Source organism: Blennius ocellaris (genome assembly GCF_963422515.1).
Source record: "Blennius ocellaris genome assembly, chromosome: 4".
NCBI lineage: Eukaryota > Metazoa > Chordata > Actinopteri > Blenniiformes > Blenniidae > Blennius > Blennius ocellaris.
The window spans coordinates 22,182,196-22,196,554 of NC_137653.1; the positions used below are offsets into that span (position 1 = coordinate 22,182,196).

The 14,359-nt window shown below is 41.1% G+C and overlaps 1 protein-coding gene across 1 annotated transcript in view; it reads right to left on the reverse strand.

Annotated features, from left to right (window-relative positions):
• itpr1b (inositol 1,4,5-trisphosphate receptor, type 1b) overlaps positions 1–14,359 on the reverse strand; it is a 99,345-nt gene that overhangs the window by 58,295 nt on the left and 26,691 nt on the right. Inside the window, exons 17-37 of the mRNA XM_080495657.1 lie at positions 14,126–14,298; positions 10,968–11,087; positions 10,694–10,885; positions 10,215–10,466; positions 9,986–10,127; positions 9,742–9,895; positions 8,688–8,881; positions 8,462–8,600; positions 8,311–8,365; positions 8,027–8,192; positions 7,749–7,916; positions 6,992–7,057; positions 6,755–6,892; positions 6,546–6,671; positions 6,257–6,457; positions 5,836–6,087; positions 5,616–5,741; positions 5,396–5,524; positions 4,239–4,359; positions 3,891–4,075; positions 921–1,069 (exon numbers count right to left, since the gene is read on the reverse strand). Coding sequence (XP_080351783.1) covers positions 921–1,069; positions 3,891–4,075; positions 4,239–4,359; positions 5,396–5,524; positions 5,616–5,741; positions 5,836–6,087; positions 6,257–6,457; positions 6,546–6,671; positions 6,755–6,892; positions 6,992–7,057; positions 7,749–7,916; positions 8,027–8,192; positions 8,311–8,365; positions 8,462–8,600; positions 8,688–8,881; positions 9,742–9,895; positions 9,986–10,127; positions 10,215–10,466; positions 10,694–10,885; positions 10,968–11,087; positions 14,126–14,298 — 3,248 coding nt within the window. The remainder of the gene's footprint in view (positions 1–920; positions 1,070–3,890; positions 4,076–4,238; positions 4,360–5,395; positions 5,525–5,615; positions 5,742–5,835; positions 6,088–6,256; positions 6,458–6,545; positions 6,672–6,754; positions 6,893–6,991; positions 7,058–7,748; positions 7,917–8,026; positions 8,193–8,310; positions 8,366–8,461; positions 8,601–8,687; positions 8,882–9,741; positions 9,896–9,985; positions 10,128–10,214; positions 10,467–10,693; positions 10,886–10,967; positions 11,088–14,125; positions 14,299–14,359) is intronic.

The window sequence follows — 14,359 nt, forward strand, 5'->3', positions numbered from 1 at the left end:
TTTTCCACTTTCACATTGATGGGATGAGATGTTCACTGAAAATAGGTTTATCAGATAAACCCAACACAGAGATTCACGTCAAAAGAGACTGTATAAAATAGCCATTAGAATTACCTCATACAAGAAATCTAAATCCAAACACATTGTGGTGTTTTCGATCAATACTTAATCAAGGAGTGTCCCAACTTTTTTCACAAAGGGCCACAAAAACACACCCAGTACAGGGCCATGTAATGGAGTTGAATTCTCTGCACTCAATTGCTATCCTGTGTTGTTTTTGGTTCTGCCATTTTGGGCACCAGCAGCTAAATGTTCCTTTAATTAAGCTTTGTTTTGTTGATAATACACATTTTTAAAGACTGTGTTACAACTCAGAAGTACAATAGAGTTAAGTGCATGTTTCATTTGTGGGTCATATTCCATTATAACGTAAATGTTGCTGCAGGCCACATAAAACAATGTACCATAGCTGTAATTTGGACAGCTTTGTCTAACCCTAACCCTAAACCCTAACCCTATCTCCAACAATGGCATTATTATGATTAGATATGTCCAGAATGTGGCCTGCTTTCATCAAGTGTCCAGGGGAGAAGACTGCTGCTCACACAACACTGCTCTGGATAAATCAGGTGTGCAACAATGATATATAAAAATAATGCAATAGAATAAATAAACATATGGCCCGTGGGCCGAAACCGGGCAGCAAGAGGCTGCAATCTGGCCGCCAAATTACTGAGCAAATGGGAAACATTTCAAAGAAAACAGATTTTTATTAACACGTTTCTTAAGAGTGGCCCGACAACAACAACTGAGACTCAAGCTGAACCATGTGTTTGACAGCCCTGCTATAACACAGTAATATAATTGATTCTCAGTCCCCACACTCTGTCCTGCCTTGTTGTCTCTCCGTGTACACTCACTTTGATATAAATCCTCCACTTTCACATTTCTTGCGGGCCTCTGTGTTTTCGGGGAAGAGCAGCTCGGGTCGATGCAGAACATCCACCAGCACCGAGAGCTCGGCTTGGACCAGTGGCCTCAAACGGTCCTCCAGCGCAGACACGATGTCCTACAGAGCACAGTAATGAAAGCAGAGGTCAGGCTATAAATCTGCTCTCTGAACACGAAAGCATGACTTCATCAGCTTACTGTCAATGAAAAGGAAAAAAATTAAAACCAAGGTCATTTCAGGGTTTGTTTTTTCTTCTTTTTTTAATTGGATGTTTAATCACTTAATGACACCAATTATGGTGTTTACTTCTCCGGAAGTTTGTAATTCAACTGTGGAGCAACCAACTCCACACACTGACATCTTTTCTCCACGACCTGTGGTACCATGCATGCAAAACAAATCAAACCATGAACCAAACACCGGGAATATATAAAGAAATGCAAAGTGGACATTCAAGTATTTTTAAATACAAAACGAGGCACTTTTTGTTGAAAAGCAACATTGTGACATAGTAATAGCTAAAACACACATTGTATTATCAGATAAGTAAGGCTGTAAAAATCTGATCGAGTAAATTTGACACTAGACCAATTCAATTCAGAATACAAGAAAATGTGTGTGATGGAGATCGCCCATAAAGGAACAATTAAAGGGCAAAAATCACACCTGCACCACCTAAATCCCACTGGGAATGACATTGGACAATTACAGTTAGGACCACAATTGTGAAATTAAATTAGACTCGTCTCATAAATGTTTCTTTCCCATGGCAGCAGGCACAACGTTTGAACGGAACCAGACAAGCCAGTGACTTTCCAGATTTCCAGTGAACACTGAATCATGCATTACAACAGAAAAGGGAGTGACAGCTTGGCTTATTACTGAAAACCCTTTTTTTTTTGGCTCGTGTGATGAAGAAATCACTCTTACTGTATTTCATTCCCCACATGGTTACCAGCAGAGTGACGTCGCACTGGGCAGATATCAACAATGGTGAACAACACTGAACTGCTACAACCTGTTTAACACAGGCAGTAATGGCACATGGGGCATGGCAGAGCAAGGCAGACTGACATGTGACACATCATGCCTTTCATGAGAAAGTGCTGGCAGTTCCGTGTGTAAAATCGTCCACCAGGGCAGAAAAAAAGGCAGCTTTACCTCGTCAGTGTTGAAACAAACAAAGGAAATAAAACAAAAACAAAACAGCTTATGATTGCTTTAATAAGCCCGTCGTGGTTTCAAATCTACAAAGCAAATTAACTCGAAAAGACAAAGACAAAAAGAAATCAAGGCATCAAGAATGAAAAGTAAAAAAAAAAACACCAAACTATATGGTACAGTCTCTAATAGACAATTTAATTGCATAACGGTTTAAAAGATTTAAATGGTGTATTTACAGAGGCAAAGTGATTATTTTCTTCTTAGAGTATTCAGGAAGCATGATAAACGGCTGAGTAATGGTTCTGTAGAAGGGAGGAAGAACACTGCAGTGTGGTAGTCAGATTTAGAATCTGGAGGCGAGCTTCGGTAGAAACCCACGTTTACAGTGCATGTAACCCACTTCCTTTTGTTTTACAGAGGATGAAATGATTTGAACAAATGCTGAACATGACTACAGTCATGTGAAAAAATGAGGACACCCCATTAAATGTTCAATCCTTCATCAAAAAATTTTCACATATTTGTGTCTGAGCTTGTTTTTTTTATTCATTTCTGGATAAGAAAGTGATTTAATAGTTGGTAAACAACAAAAATTCAGATTCTAACTGAGGAAAAAGTTTAATAGTTAGTGTTACCCCCTATGGCGGCAATAACGACGTCCGGTGATGACATTTGAGGGTTTTAGAGATTTCTTTTAGCCTCTTGTGTTCTGGGTGACTATTTTTTCTGGACAGCTGAATGGCTAATTTACACATTTTCTGAGATATTTTTAAATCACTTAGCAGACTTATAAGCTGCAACAATCTTCTTTCTGATGACAACAGGCAACTCTTTGTGTCTCACCATGGAGTTCACTCTCCATTCAACAGTCAGGAGCACACCGGACTACATTTTTGAATTTTAAATAATACAAGTTTCCTTCAAAATGCTCAGTTAGAATATTCTAATCATCTGCACACGTGTGTGATTTTAGCCATTTAAGTTGGGAATAAATGTGGGGGCGTCATAATCTATTCCTCAAGAGAAAATGCATTTTTTATTATTTGCATTTTACAGAAAGTTTTAAAAGGCATTTTCTTCCATTTTGATAGTTTATTTATTTTATTCAAAATGTTCAGGATTGTCAATATTGATATAAAATATCCATATATCTAAATATGTAAATGAAACATATATAGCACTTTGTAGGATGTCCGAATGACTAAATGACTGTATGGCTGCATGATATTAAGTGAACATATATATGTTGATATATGATATTGGATTAATATTGTTGCATATTGCAATAACAATATGATTTGCAAAAAATACAAACCATTCAGTAGACGACAAAGTTTTGTTCTTCTAAATAACACTGCAAGTTTACCACCCCGAAATTATTTTAATAATTTTTTTATTCCAGCTCCTCTCTGCTGACCGAGGGACAAAAAGCGCCGAAGGAACTTCATGTCCCGTTCCACAGTCTGATGTGTGGTTAATGGACCTTAGAGAAGCCATTACTGGCCCTTCTGTTAGCCCAACATAAACCGACCTTCGATATTCACGGAGGAATCGAGAGCATTTGAATTCACATTTGCAGCAGCTTTATAACAATGCTTAATTTTGACTGCTGCTGTTTTCAATCTGCTTTGCTGGTTAGTGTTTCTGTTGCATGCTGACTGCAACATATTATTTGAGGTTTCCTGCTTGAAAGAAAAACAGTTAGGGCTCATTAGGGCTGGTGAGAAAAACAAAAAAGCTACAACACAGGGGCAATATGCGTTTTTTTTCTAACCTGCAGCCTTTCAATGATGTTTCTGTAATCTTTAGAGGTCGTCTGGCCGGAGTCTCGTCTGGACATGTTCTTCGCCGACAGTCTCCAGTTGAGGATGCTCTTCTGCACAACATTATTAGACTTGACAAACAGGTTGTTCACCTGACTGTCCAGGTCCACTGGGATGGCGATCGCTCTGCTCTTGGCTAGAAATGGCAGAAAGCAGATTTATTAGATGCCCTTTAAAGACATACACAGATATTGGTTGTTCAATGTAATGAACAGGAAAGGGAGTTGAATTAGCCCCTTTCTAGAGGCTAACATAGGCTAGTTTTCATCTGGTATCACTGGCAGGATTCATTATCTTACCCACGTCTGAGAGCACTTTAATACAAGCCTCGACTGAGGCCTTCTGCACTGGGTTGAGCCAGTTACAGTGGTAAACCCTGAACACTCCCTGAAGCAGCTGCACAAAAACTGGCTGACGAGTCTGTAAGACAACAAAAATTAGAATGAGAAACAGAATAAATAAATAAACAATCAAATAAATAAATAAGATTTAAAATAGATAAGAGTGAGGAAAGGAATTGGAAATATTCAAGAACCTAGAGTGCAACTTGGTAGAATCCATAAAGCCATTTGTGGTAGATATGACAATGTGAGGACACTATGGCATCTATGGTAGAAGGATCAAAAGCACCAGACCCAGTAGATCAGCCGCCCATAATCATACACACTTCTAATACAACACAGGAAAACTGTGATAACGAAAAGTACAACTGATTTCTACCCCGCCCATCATACAATAAATACCTCAGTTATCTTGCCAAGAATGGCCGCCTGTCACAAGAGAAAGGGGAAAAGGGTTGTCGTGTCACCATGTATTTGTTAAAGCTCAGCTGGCAGAGTTCTCAGAAAGGTACCAGTGTCTACATAAAAGAGAAATAAACAGATTCAACTGAAACCAACTTAACACGAGACAGCGCCTTAAAACACATGGCAGGGTTATCAAGAGGGCAACTGTGTGCACAACAAAAGCACAGGCTCACTTCACGAGGACACGATAGGGAGTAGAGTAACAGTCATGATTTATTGGGAAAGGTGTGGTAGTCAATACATGGCTACAGTAAGATCTAAGATATGATGTGGCTGCATTGCATTAGGACATTGTCTGCACGGTATCCCAGCAAAACCTTGTGCAACACACCCACAGATCTGGGAAAAAAACAGTGCGAGTGCTGACTAAGCTATGATAATGTGAAAACCCACACAGTAAATATTTCTACACAGTCAGAGACTGTTGATAAGGAAGACACTAAAAAGTTTGGAAACAAGATTCAGGGGGAAGAGTCATCGCTACTTACATACATACGACGAGCCATCTAAGCAAAAAGGAAGAAGTGTATGTTTGACAGTGTATACGAGGCTTTGAGGTCCTCTTGCTCCACACTTAAAAACTCAAAGGAGGTCATAATTTAAAGACAAGTGCGTAAATAACAAGCATTTCGGATGCTGGTCCACCGTACCTGGAGACTTGTGCTCTGGTCAGAAAAAGGGGAGCTGAAGAAACATGTGACAATGCTCATGACCGTCTCGGTTACGTAACGCTCCAGCACGGTATCCGCATGCTTTCTGTCACTCGTGTTGTTGCACACCTAAGAAAGGAAACACATTAGGATGACACGCCGCCACTGGATCACACTTCCTGTGTGTTGGTGACAGGTAGGATTCTCTATCCAGGCTTACCCTGCAAATATCCACCAGGAAGTTCTCAAACAGCTTCCACATGTGATTGGATGTATAGATTTCCTTCATCTCGACTTCTGTGTCGACGTAACAGTGGTTTAGAAAATTGATGTAGGCAATCTTCACCTGTCAGGACATAAAAGCAGAAATATGAGGCGGAATGACCACGAGTGGACTGTTGATCAACCTTCAACTGAAAGGAAATGAACTCAAGTCACACCTCAGGGATACAATCTTCGTGGGTGACCACCCGGACTATGTCATCCAGGGGGAGCAAGGAGTTACACTTGATCTCGGTGTAGACGTTCTTGCCCTCGGTGCAGACGGCGAGCAGCTCGACCAGGTGGATGTGGTACATCAGGGGGCTGTTTTCATCCATACGATCCCGCTCTGAGCGCATCATCTGGACCAGGGTCTGGAAGGAGGCGCGGTCGTTGTAGAAGACCAAGACATCCTCGCCCGAGTTCACCAGCTGAGCGGGTTAGAATGGAGAAGATGGAGTTATTACCAAAAAGCACATTTGGGAAACTTCAGATTTTCAATAGTGTCACGTTTTCATTGACATCACAAACATCCTTCGGACTAAAAGCGAATCAGTTTCTTTGCGATATTGTTCTTTGATGAAATGTTATGAAACAGACCTCTGCCATTACAATGTCCTGACACTTCTTGATGAACTTGTTCTCAGCTTTGACGATGGTCTGCAGGAACTTGAGATACTGGACGTGTCGGCCATGTGTCTCAGTGCAGTGGACAAAGTGCTGGACCACACGCTCGTTGATCTCGCTGCACAGCTGGAAGTTATTCATGAAGATATGTTGCATGGTGATCGCCTCCAGGATCTGAGAAGGGAGGAAGGAGACGGATTATAACTATACTACAGGCAGCCGTTTCTCGGGGTCACCTTGAAGATATGGTTGTAATAGTCACCCCTGGGTTGAGAAATAAGTTGATATGCTTGTGGAGGAGGGCCTGGTTCTGCTGGTTCCCTGCACAGAAGTTCTGTAGAAACTCATGAGCCAGTTTCATGATCTCCTGCATTCGGACATCTTCGCCCTGCAGCACACAACAAAAGGATGTCATAACAATACAGTCAAATTATATTTATTTTCATCCAATAATCAGCTGGAATGTGGCACCTTCTCGTAGGGGATCTGCAGGAGTTCGAGCACGACGCTGTGAGCTCCCATGTTCCTCAGCAGCCTCTGCTGCTGCTTCTTGCTCTTCTTGCCCGAGCTGCCCTCCTGCACACACAGCTTACTGAGGCGCAGCAGGATCTGAGTGCACACAATGACAAGATTTTTGACAAGTGACAAAAGTTGGAAAGTTATAACAAGAACATTTCCTTGAGAAAGAAAGAAAGAGCACCAGATTACCTCTTTTACTACTCTGTAGTTGTAACTGCTGGTATTTTCTGTCTTCCTCTTATCCAGTGAATCTCCCTGCAGAACAGTGAGCAACACTTAGTCCTTTACATTACACTGACTTTCTTTCATGCAGTCAGGTGCAGCTATACATTATGACAAGCCCCAATAAGCCTTCAAGTCTTAACAGGAAAACAAGCTGATATTTGTCCCATTTGATGATTAAAAAACAACAAAAAACGGGACAATCAGCAGAAAGTCTTATCCAAAGTCCTTGCACATGTTGAGTTGAGGAGAATGAGAGTTGATTTCCAGCGTTATTCACCTCAAAAACTGAAAATATCTTAAGCAACAATTAAAACAATCAAAAACAAAAAACACTGCAATTCAAAACTTACATTTTTATCTGACTTTTATGTCGTGCTGTGTAATTTATAATATTTTTGTGTGAGAATGTTTTTCTATTTTCTATATCTCATCATTTCTCGTATTATATATCCTGACCCGGACCTTTCTTTCTGTTGTGTTTCCTTTATATTTTATTCTAGGTTGATTAAGTGTATCCAATTATTTACGTTCTGGAATGTTTTACTGTAATTTATTCAACAACAAACTGTCTTCAAACAAATAATATTTTGTAATATAAAGTTTACGTAAATAGCTTTTTGATGAGCCATCGCCATATGAGAGGGAGAGAGAGAGAGAATCACTGTGCAGCACGTTGGTGTCAGTACAGAACAATTTTATCGTCAGGGTCTCCACAGTGTACCTTCTTTTTACTGTCAGACTCAGAAGGTCCATCTCCATCCATCCCATCCTCTCCTTGCCTCTTGTAAACCCACAGTTCAGATTTTTCCACAATGGAGCGCAGCTGGTCAAGGTCGGACTTGATCTGCTTGTAGTTATCGACATCCTGACTAGTGACCAGCAGCTGGACCTGAATTTGGATGAAGGAACGAGGTTGTACTTTACTTTAATCAGAGCTCGCGACACGAGTATTGTCAAAGGTGTATATTACATGTTACATTTGGACTGTGATAAGCTCACTTGTTTGAAGGCCATCAGGACCTCCTGCCTCTGGCTGAAGTGCCTGAAGAGCAGGTGAAGGGCTCCAGACACGAGGGGCGGGTAGTCATGCATGGTCAGGTGCAACAGGACCCTTAAGAAGGTACGACCGCCGTGGTCATCCAGGTCCAGTGGAGTGTTCTCCTCACTGAACCACAAATACGTGAACTTTACTTCAAATTCACTTTTTTTCCCCATGTGAGCATACTTCAAATTATTAGTGGCCTCTTACTCAGCTTTGGAATTACAAGAAATGTGCAAGTTACCTTCCCCCAAAGATCCCCTCTGCCTGTTCCTCAATGTTCTCAAAGTCAAAATTTCCTGAAGGTGGTTAAAAATTAAACAGGTGTGTTTGTCAGTAACACGTTAACAACACATTTCACAGTAATTCTTCTTTTTAATACTTTAGTTCTATACCTGGCATTGGATTGGCAACATTGTTGCTTCCATTTTGACTGGCAGCGTTTTCCCCTTGTGGATTATTCTCATCAAACTCGCGTTTAAAAATACAGAGCAGGCAGGATATCCTGTAGTCCAGTCGTACATTTAAAATAAACTGAGAGAAAAGAGAAAATGTTATAAAGTGTTTGAGATGGTGTCTTCACAGAGAAACTTTTTTTTTTCTTTCTCCCTGTCCTCTCACTTGTAGGATTTCAATGACTTTGAGCTTGGTGTCCATCACCATGATGTCCTCTCTCTCCGGTTCAGTCTGCGTTTTAACTACGTCTCCCTCGGGCTGATGGGTCGGTGTGGTGGGCAGCAGGCCGCCTCCTCGCAGCACAACCTGGGTCATGAGCTCGCCGACTCCATGAATAGACTTCATCACATTGCTGCCAGCTACAGCGCAGACAGAGAGCAGAACAGGAGCAACAATCAACTGAGGAGATGTGTGAATAAAATCCATTTACTGCTTTAATTGATGTGCTGCTTAGTTTTATAAATGTATCCTAAAAAGTGTGATAGACTTTGCAATGAATAGTTGACAACATATTGACAAAGGAGAGTAAAACAATTTTAATTCTGTGAAAAATCGGCATATTCTCCATGTCCGTTTGTCAGTTTCGATCCATAGTCCAAAAATATGCATTTGAGCGACTCAAACTTGTCTATGCGTGTGAATGTGAGTGTGGCTGTCCGTCACTGTCTTTGTGCTCTGATGAACTGGTGACCTGTCCAGGATACAGATGGGCTCCTGCACTCTCATGATCCTGATTTAGATACCATGTTTAAAAGATCAATAGAGGTTTTACGATGCCAAATCTATTTAAAATTCTGCTTTTGTTTAAATTACTGTAATGTTGAGATTAAAAAAAGTGTCAGAATTGAAGCAAATGATGTACGTATACAACCAGACAAATCAGTTCTTAACCTTTTAATGTCATGCTGAACTGCTCGTTAGACAGTTCAGACCAGTGGAATCAAGTTTTGTTATTTTTAACCAATTAATGTTACCACTAATCAATTTGTGTGTATAAATTGTTATTGTATTGTGTTATTGAGAGTATATTTGAAGTAAAAGTAGTGACTTTCTTTCTATTTAAACGACAGAAAGAGAGCCCCGTCATGGACTGTCCAGGTTGTACACTTTACAGATAGTCTGCTAGAATAAGTTCAATGTACTTAGAACCTTGGGATAGAGAAAAAAATAAAAAAGACTGATGGTTAGGCATTGACGCCGAAGAACCGCTTTTTTTTACCTTTAGTTTCCTCTTCCTTCTCGACCTTGTTGATGGGGTATATAGTGTTGACGTGCACACAGTCTAAAATGTTCAGCAAGATCTTTGTAAGTCGAAGCAGGTCGCTGAAGTTATAGAATCCAAAGTAGATGAGGTTCCTCGCCAGGTTGACAACCTGTAAAACCCCCCCCCCAAAAAATAATGATTTATTTAATCAACCGTAAGTTATTATCTGATCAAGCTATGTGCATCGATGCATTATCACCTCAAAAGTAAGCTTGTTTTTCTCTCTGTCGGAGAAGGGGATGTTTTGTGATACCACCTCTCTCAGGTAGTTCTCCACAAAGTCCATCGTGAGGCAGAATCGTTCTTTAATCTCATCTCTTGTGGTGCCGTCGTTGTCGTAGCTGAATAATAAGAGGAAACCTACATCTAAGAGATGCATCTCTGGAATAATAACAAGTCATACTGAAATATCAATCGCGTAAACTCACTCATCAATGGCGATTTTAGAGGGAATCTCCGACCACAGACGAGCGTATTTGACTGGCGTGACCTGCTCCTGAGGGTCACGGTCCACGTGCATGTGCAGCATCAGGCGACAGAAAGACGCCCGCAAGTCAAAGGGCAAGTCCTCGTCGGACATGGAGCGCAGGATCAAATCCACGTCCAGCTGACCAGAGATCTTGTTGATGGCCAAGTACTGACGGTCCAGACACATCCGGGCAAACAGGTTGAGCTGGCACCTGGGAGCACATTTTCATTACTACTGTACTACAACAACAGTATAGTACTGTCTGAGCACTGCTTGTGTTTGTTTTTTTAATCATTATAAATCATCCGGTGAAAGTTGAAAAATCTCATGCTCATTAGGTTTTACCACATTAGGCAAACTTCCTGTACAGATCAATACCAACGATCTGATCACAATGCTTATACTGTAGCTTTAAAATGAGAATGAGAGAAATCCCACCTGTAGTAGCTGACTACCTCCTGGTCCTCCTTTTGACCCTCCTTTGCGTCCTGGGCTAACTCTCGGACACTCTTACTGCGGATCTCCTTGCAGTTGTCTTTCCAAAACAGCCACACTTCCTCCTCGTCTTCAGCCTCCACGGGATTCTCCCCGTTTGTCGCCACCTCAATCTCAAACCTCGACAGGACCAATCTGAAGAACAGCGACAAACTGAATCCCAAATACATGTTTGATTTCCACAAAGTCTCATAAATGAGTGCAATGAGTTGCTTACTTGGTTTCAATGAGGATGTCAGCATTGTTGGAGTCCAGCACTGCGTTACAGATGAGCTCCTGGGTCACGGGGATGGATTTGTTCATGGACACACAGAGATCCGACAGGTAATCAAGAAACCTGGGCACACGGGAAAATCAAATATTTGTCAAACTTACGATATATGCCAGTTATGCGAGAGTCCTTGTATCTAAATATTAAAATCCTTGCAAAAATTACTACTGAGTAGATCATTCATGTGGAAGAGTTATGTGGTGTGGAGGACTGTAAACAGTCGGAAATATCTGCCACATTAAGATGGAAAAAAAATATATATGAATATACATTATTCTGAATGTGGATAGATTTTTTGGTGCCAGAAGATTAGTCTGAATGTTTCAGAAATTGAGCATATAATAGGAGTTAGACAGCTATTGACCTTGTCGAGGATCACAATAGTGCAAAAGACACAAAGTATTTATTATATCAATGATTTCTGAGGGAATAAATTCCAAAATGCAAACTTCCATATTTGTGCAGATGTTATTTGGGGGACACTGTGTTGGCGGCTGTTGAGCACTTGCAGGCTGCTTTCAAAGAAATAAAATCCTAGCTTCTATTTGAGAATTGTACTAAAGGCAGATAAAACAAAAACGATCATCAAGCGATTCCAATTGAAAATGTTTGTACCTTCAAATAACTCTGTCATCCTTGATGACAGTTTCATCTTTTGAACTCTAAACTGAAATCCTGGTGACGAAATAAATTTAAAAAAAAATCTGATTGGGCTTTCATTTATTTGTTTTTCTTGTGTTTCACAGAAGAAGCTTGTTGCTGCTATTTTTACGTGATTAATAGACTATTTGATATGAATGCCTGCCCTACCTATTTGCATATGCTGGTGCCTTAAAATTCCTTACTGCCTGTAAGTCACTCACTTATACTCGTACTTGTACTCCGCATGCCAAGGTAGGATAGTGGTCTGTCGGCTCCGAGGCTCTTCCACAGCAACTATTGAGCTGTTACAATCATACCTCTGCCTTTATCTCAAACCCTAGCTTCCTCTATTCCCAGAACATGGACTGAGAGGAGAGGGTGTTCAAGGACTCTGCTCCCTCTGACTGGAGCACTTTAAAAACTTTTTTTTTTTTTTAAATCACTAAAATTACAGGAACTTGGCACCATTAATGATTTTAAAACTCATATTACAGACTTTTTAATGGACAATTGTGGAGTTTGTAGATGATTTATTGCACTAATGTGTGTTGTGTTCTTTCCGTCCCTCCTCAGGATTCTCCATTCCTTCTCTGCTCCATCCAGCCCTCCACTTCCACGCCCCTCACTGTACTATGCAACATAACCCATCCACAGGAGTTTGAGATTTTCTCTTTTTGTTTGTTTAATTCATCTTTATTATTTGTTTTAATGTCGTCATTTTGGCCTGACTTTGCTTCTAAACGAGATAATTTGATCTCAAGCAACTGCCTGGTAAAATAAAGGTCTAATAAATAAAGCTTTCGTATTTGTAAAGTGACTTTTGCTCTTGTGTGCTCATACAGGGGTGTCAAACATAAGGCCCATGGGCCAAAACCAGACCGCAAGAGGCTCAAATCCAGAGGTCTCCAACCCCGGTCCTCGAGGGCTGTTGTCCTGCATGTTTTAGCATTCTCCCTGCTCCTGCACACCTGAATCTAACGACGACGTCATCGCTAAGGTTGGGGAAAAGCCCAATAATGAGTCCCTCATTGCAATCTGGTGTGTTGCAACTGGAAGAGAGCTGAACCCTGCAGGTCAGGGGCCCTCGAGGACTGAGGTTGGAGACTTCTGCATCTAATCCAAACCACCGCACAAATGGTACAAATTGCAAAGAAACCACTGACACATTTTCAAATAGTAGACAAGACTTTGAACTTCAATGTTATTATGGCTCCATTTCACTGCTCCGACCCACTCCAGATGAAATTGGGCTGTATGTTGTCTCTGAATTAAACTGTTTTTGACACCCCTGATCTATAGTATTCATTTCTATTTTGAATTCATGTTTGGAGTCTTCACATTCAATCATACTGGGAAAATTCTCGGTGTGCCACAGTTCTCCCTGCAAACATGCCTTGTTGATATAAGAGGCCAGGCCAGTGGAACCAGACTAGTTTGGATTTTGGAACTTAAACCATCACACTTTATAGCTGAAGGCTGACATGGATTCTGGAAAAAAGCAGCAGATTACACTAGATAGCACCCCTGTCAGCAAATAAAAGCAAGAGAGGCTGCCTGAAAAGAAACAATGAGAAATGTTTAAACGCATTGCAGGGTATGATTTTTCCTGTAACATTCCCATATCCCTCTCACAATTTGAAAAAAGCAACACGATAGCACGGCGCCATCCTGCCTGGTTTTAGCAAATCAGTCCCCTGAAATGAGGGTCCGATTAAAAGTGGGGGATATTTCATGAGCACCGTTTGGACCACTTAGTAAAAAAACGAGCATTATTTAAACACTGTGGGATCCTTGCAGATTGTTGCTGACGAAGTCCATTCCCTCATGACCACAAGGTACCACCTTCTAATGGCTGCTTTCACCAGGATAAAGTGTCATGTCAGAAAATTCTTATAATGATGCCTGGTGATGAGTTTATGGTGTTCAGACAGCCATGGCATTCATTATTTGTAAATCTAACAGAGCACCATTGATTGCAGTGGAAAAGCTCACAAGGTAGGCACTGTGTGATGCTATCATGCCAAAATGAGTCAAAACCTTGGGAGAAACTTTCAGAATGCGATTGAAAGCAAAAGCGAGAAAGTAAAATTGTATGTACATGTATTAAAGTCCATCCAAACATTAATAGCTGCTGTCATGTCACATTATGGCAAAGGCTCAAGACGTAAACGCCACCCTTATTAAACTTCTAAATTAGCCTGATTCTCATGTCATTACCAGTTTGGCAAGATCCAAACACAACAGAAGTATGTACCAACTGTCAGCAAATTACCCGCAGTGCCAAGGTCACGCACAAGCAGTTCCACTCACACTCTCGCTGCACATATTTGAATACATTTACATAGATTTACATTCCTCTGAAGCTGTTGTACAAACAAATCTGACCCAAAGTGGCCAAAGCAGCTCCTTTTGTGCCAAGTCCATGGAGGCAGCCAGGCTCTGTCGGTTTAAATGAGCCTCACCTCGGCTCGCGGTTCTTCCTCACTAGCGTGACAAATGTGTCTATCTCAGCAGCGGTGATGTGTTTCTCCAGCAGCTTCCGGTTGTTGTGGAGCAGAGCGGTTATTGTGTCTTCGGCCAGCACGTCGTACCCTATCTGCTTCTGCATGAAGCGGAATTGTTTGGCAATGTATTCCTGTGAAAACCAGGGAACAGGATCTAAGTTCTTCAAAGAACGTGTTGACATGTTGCAAGGA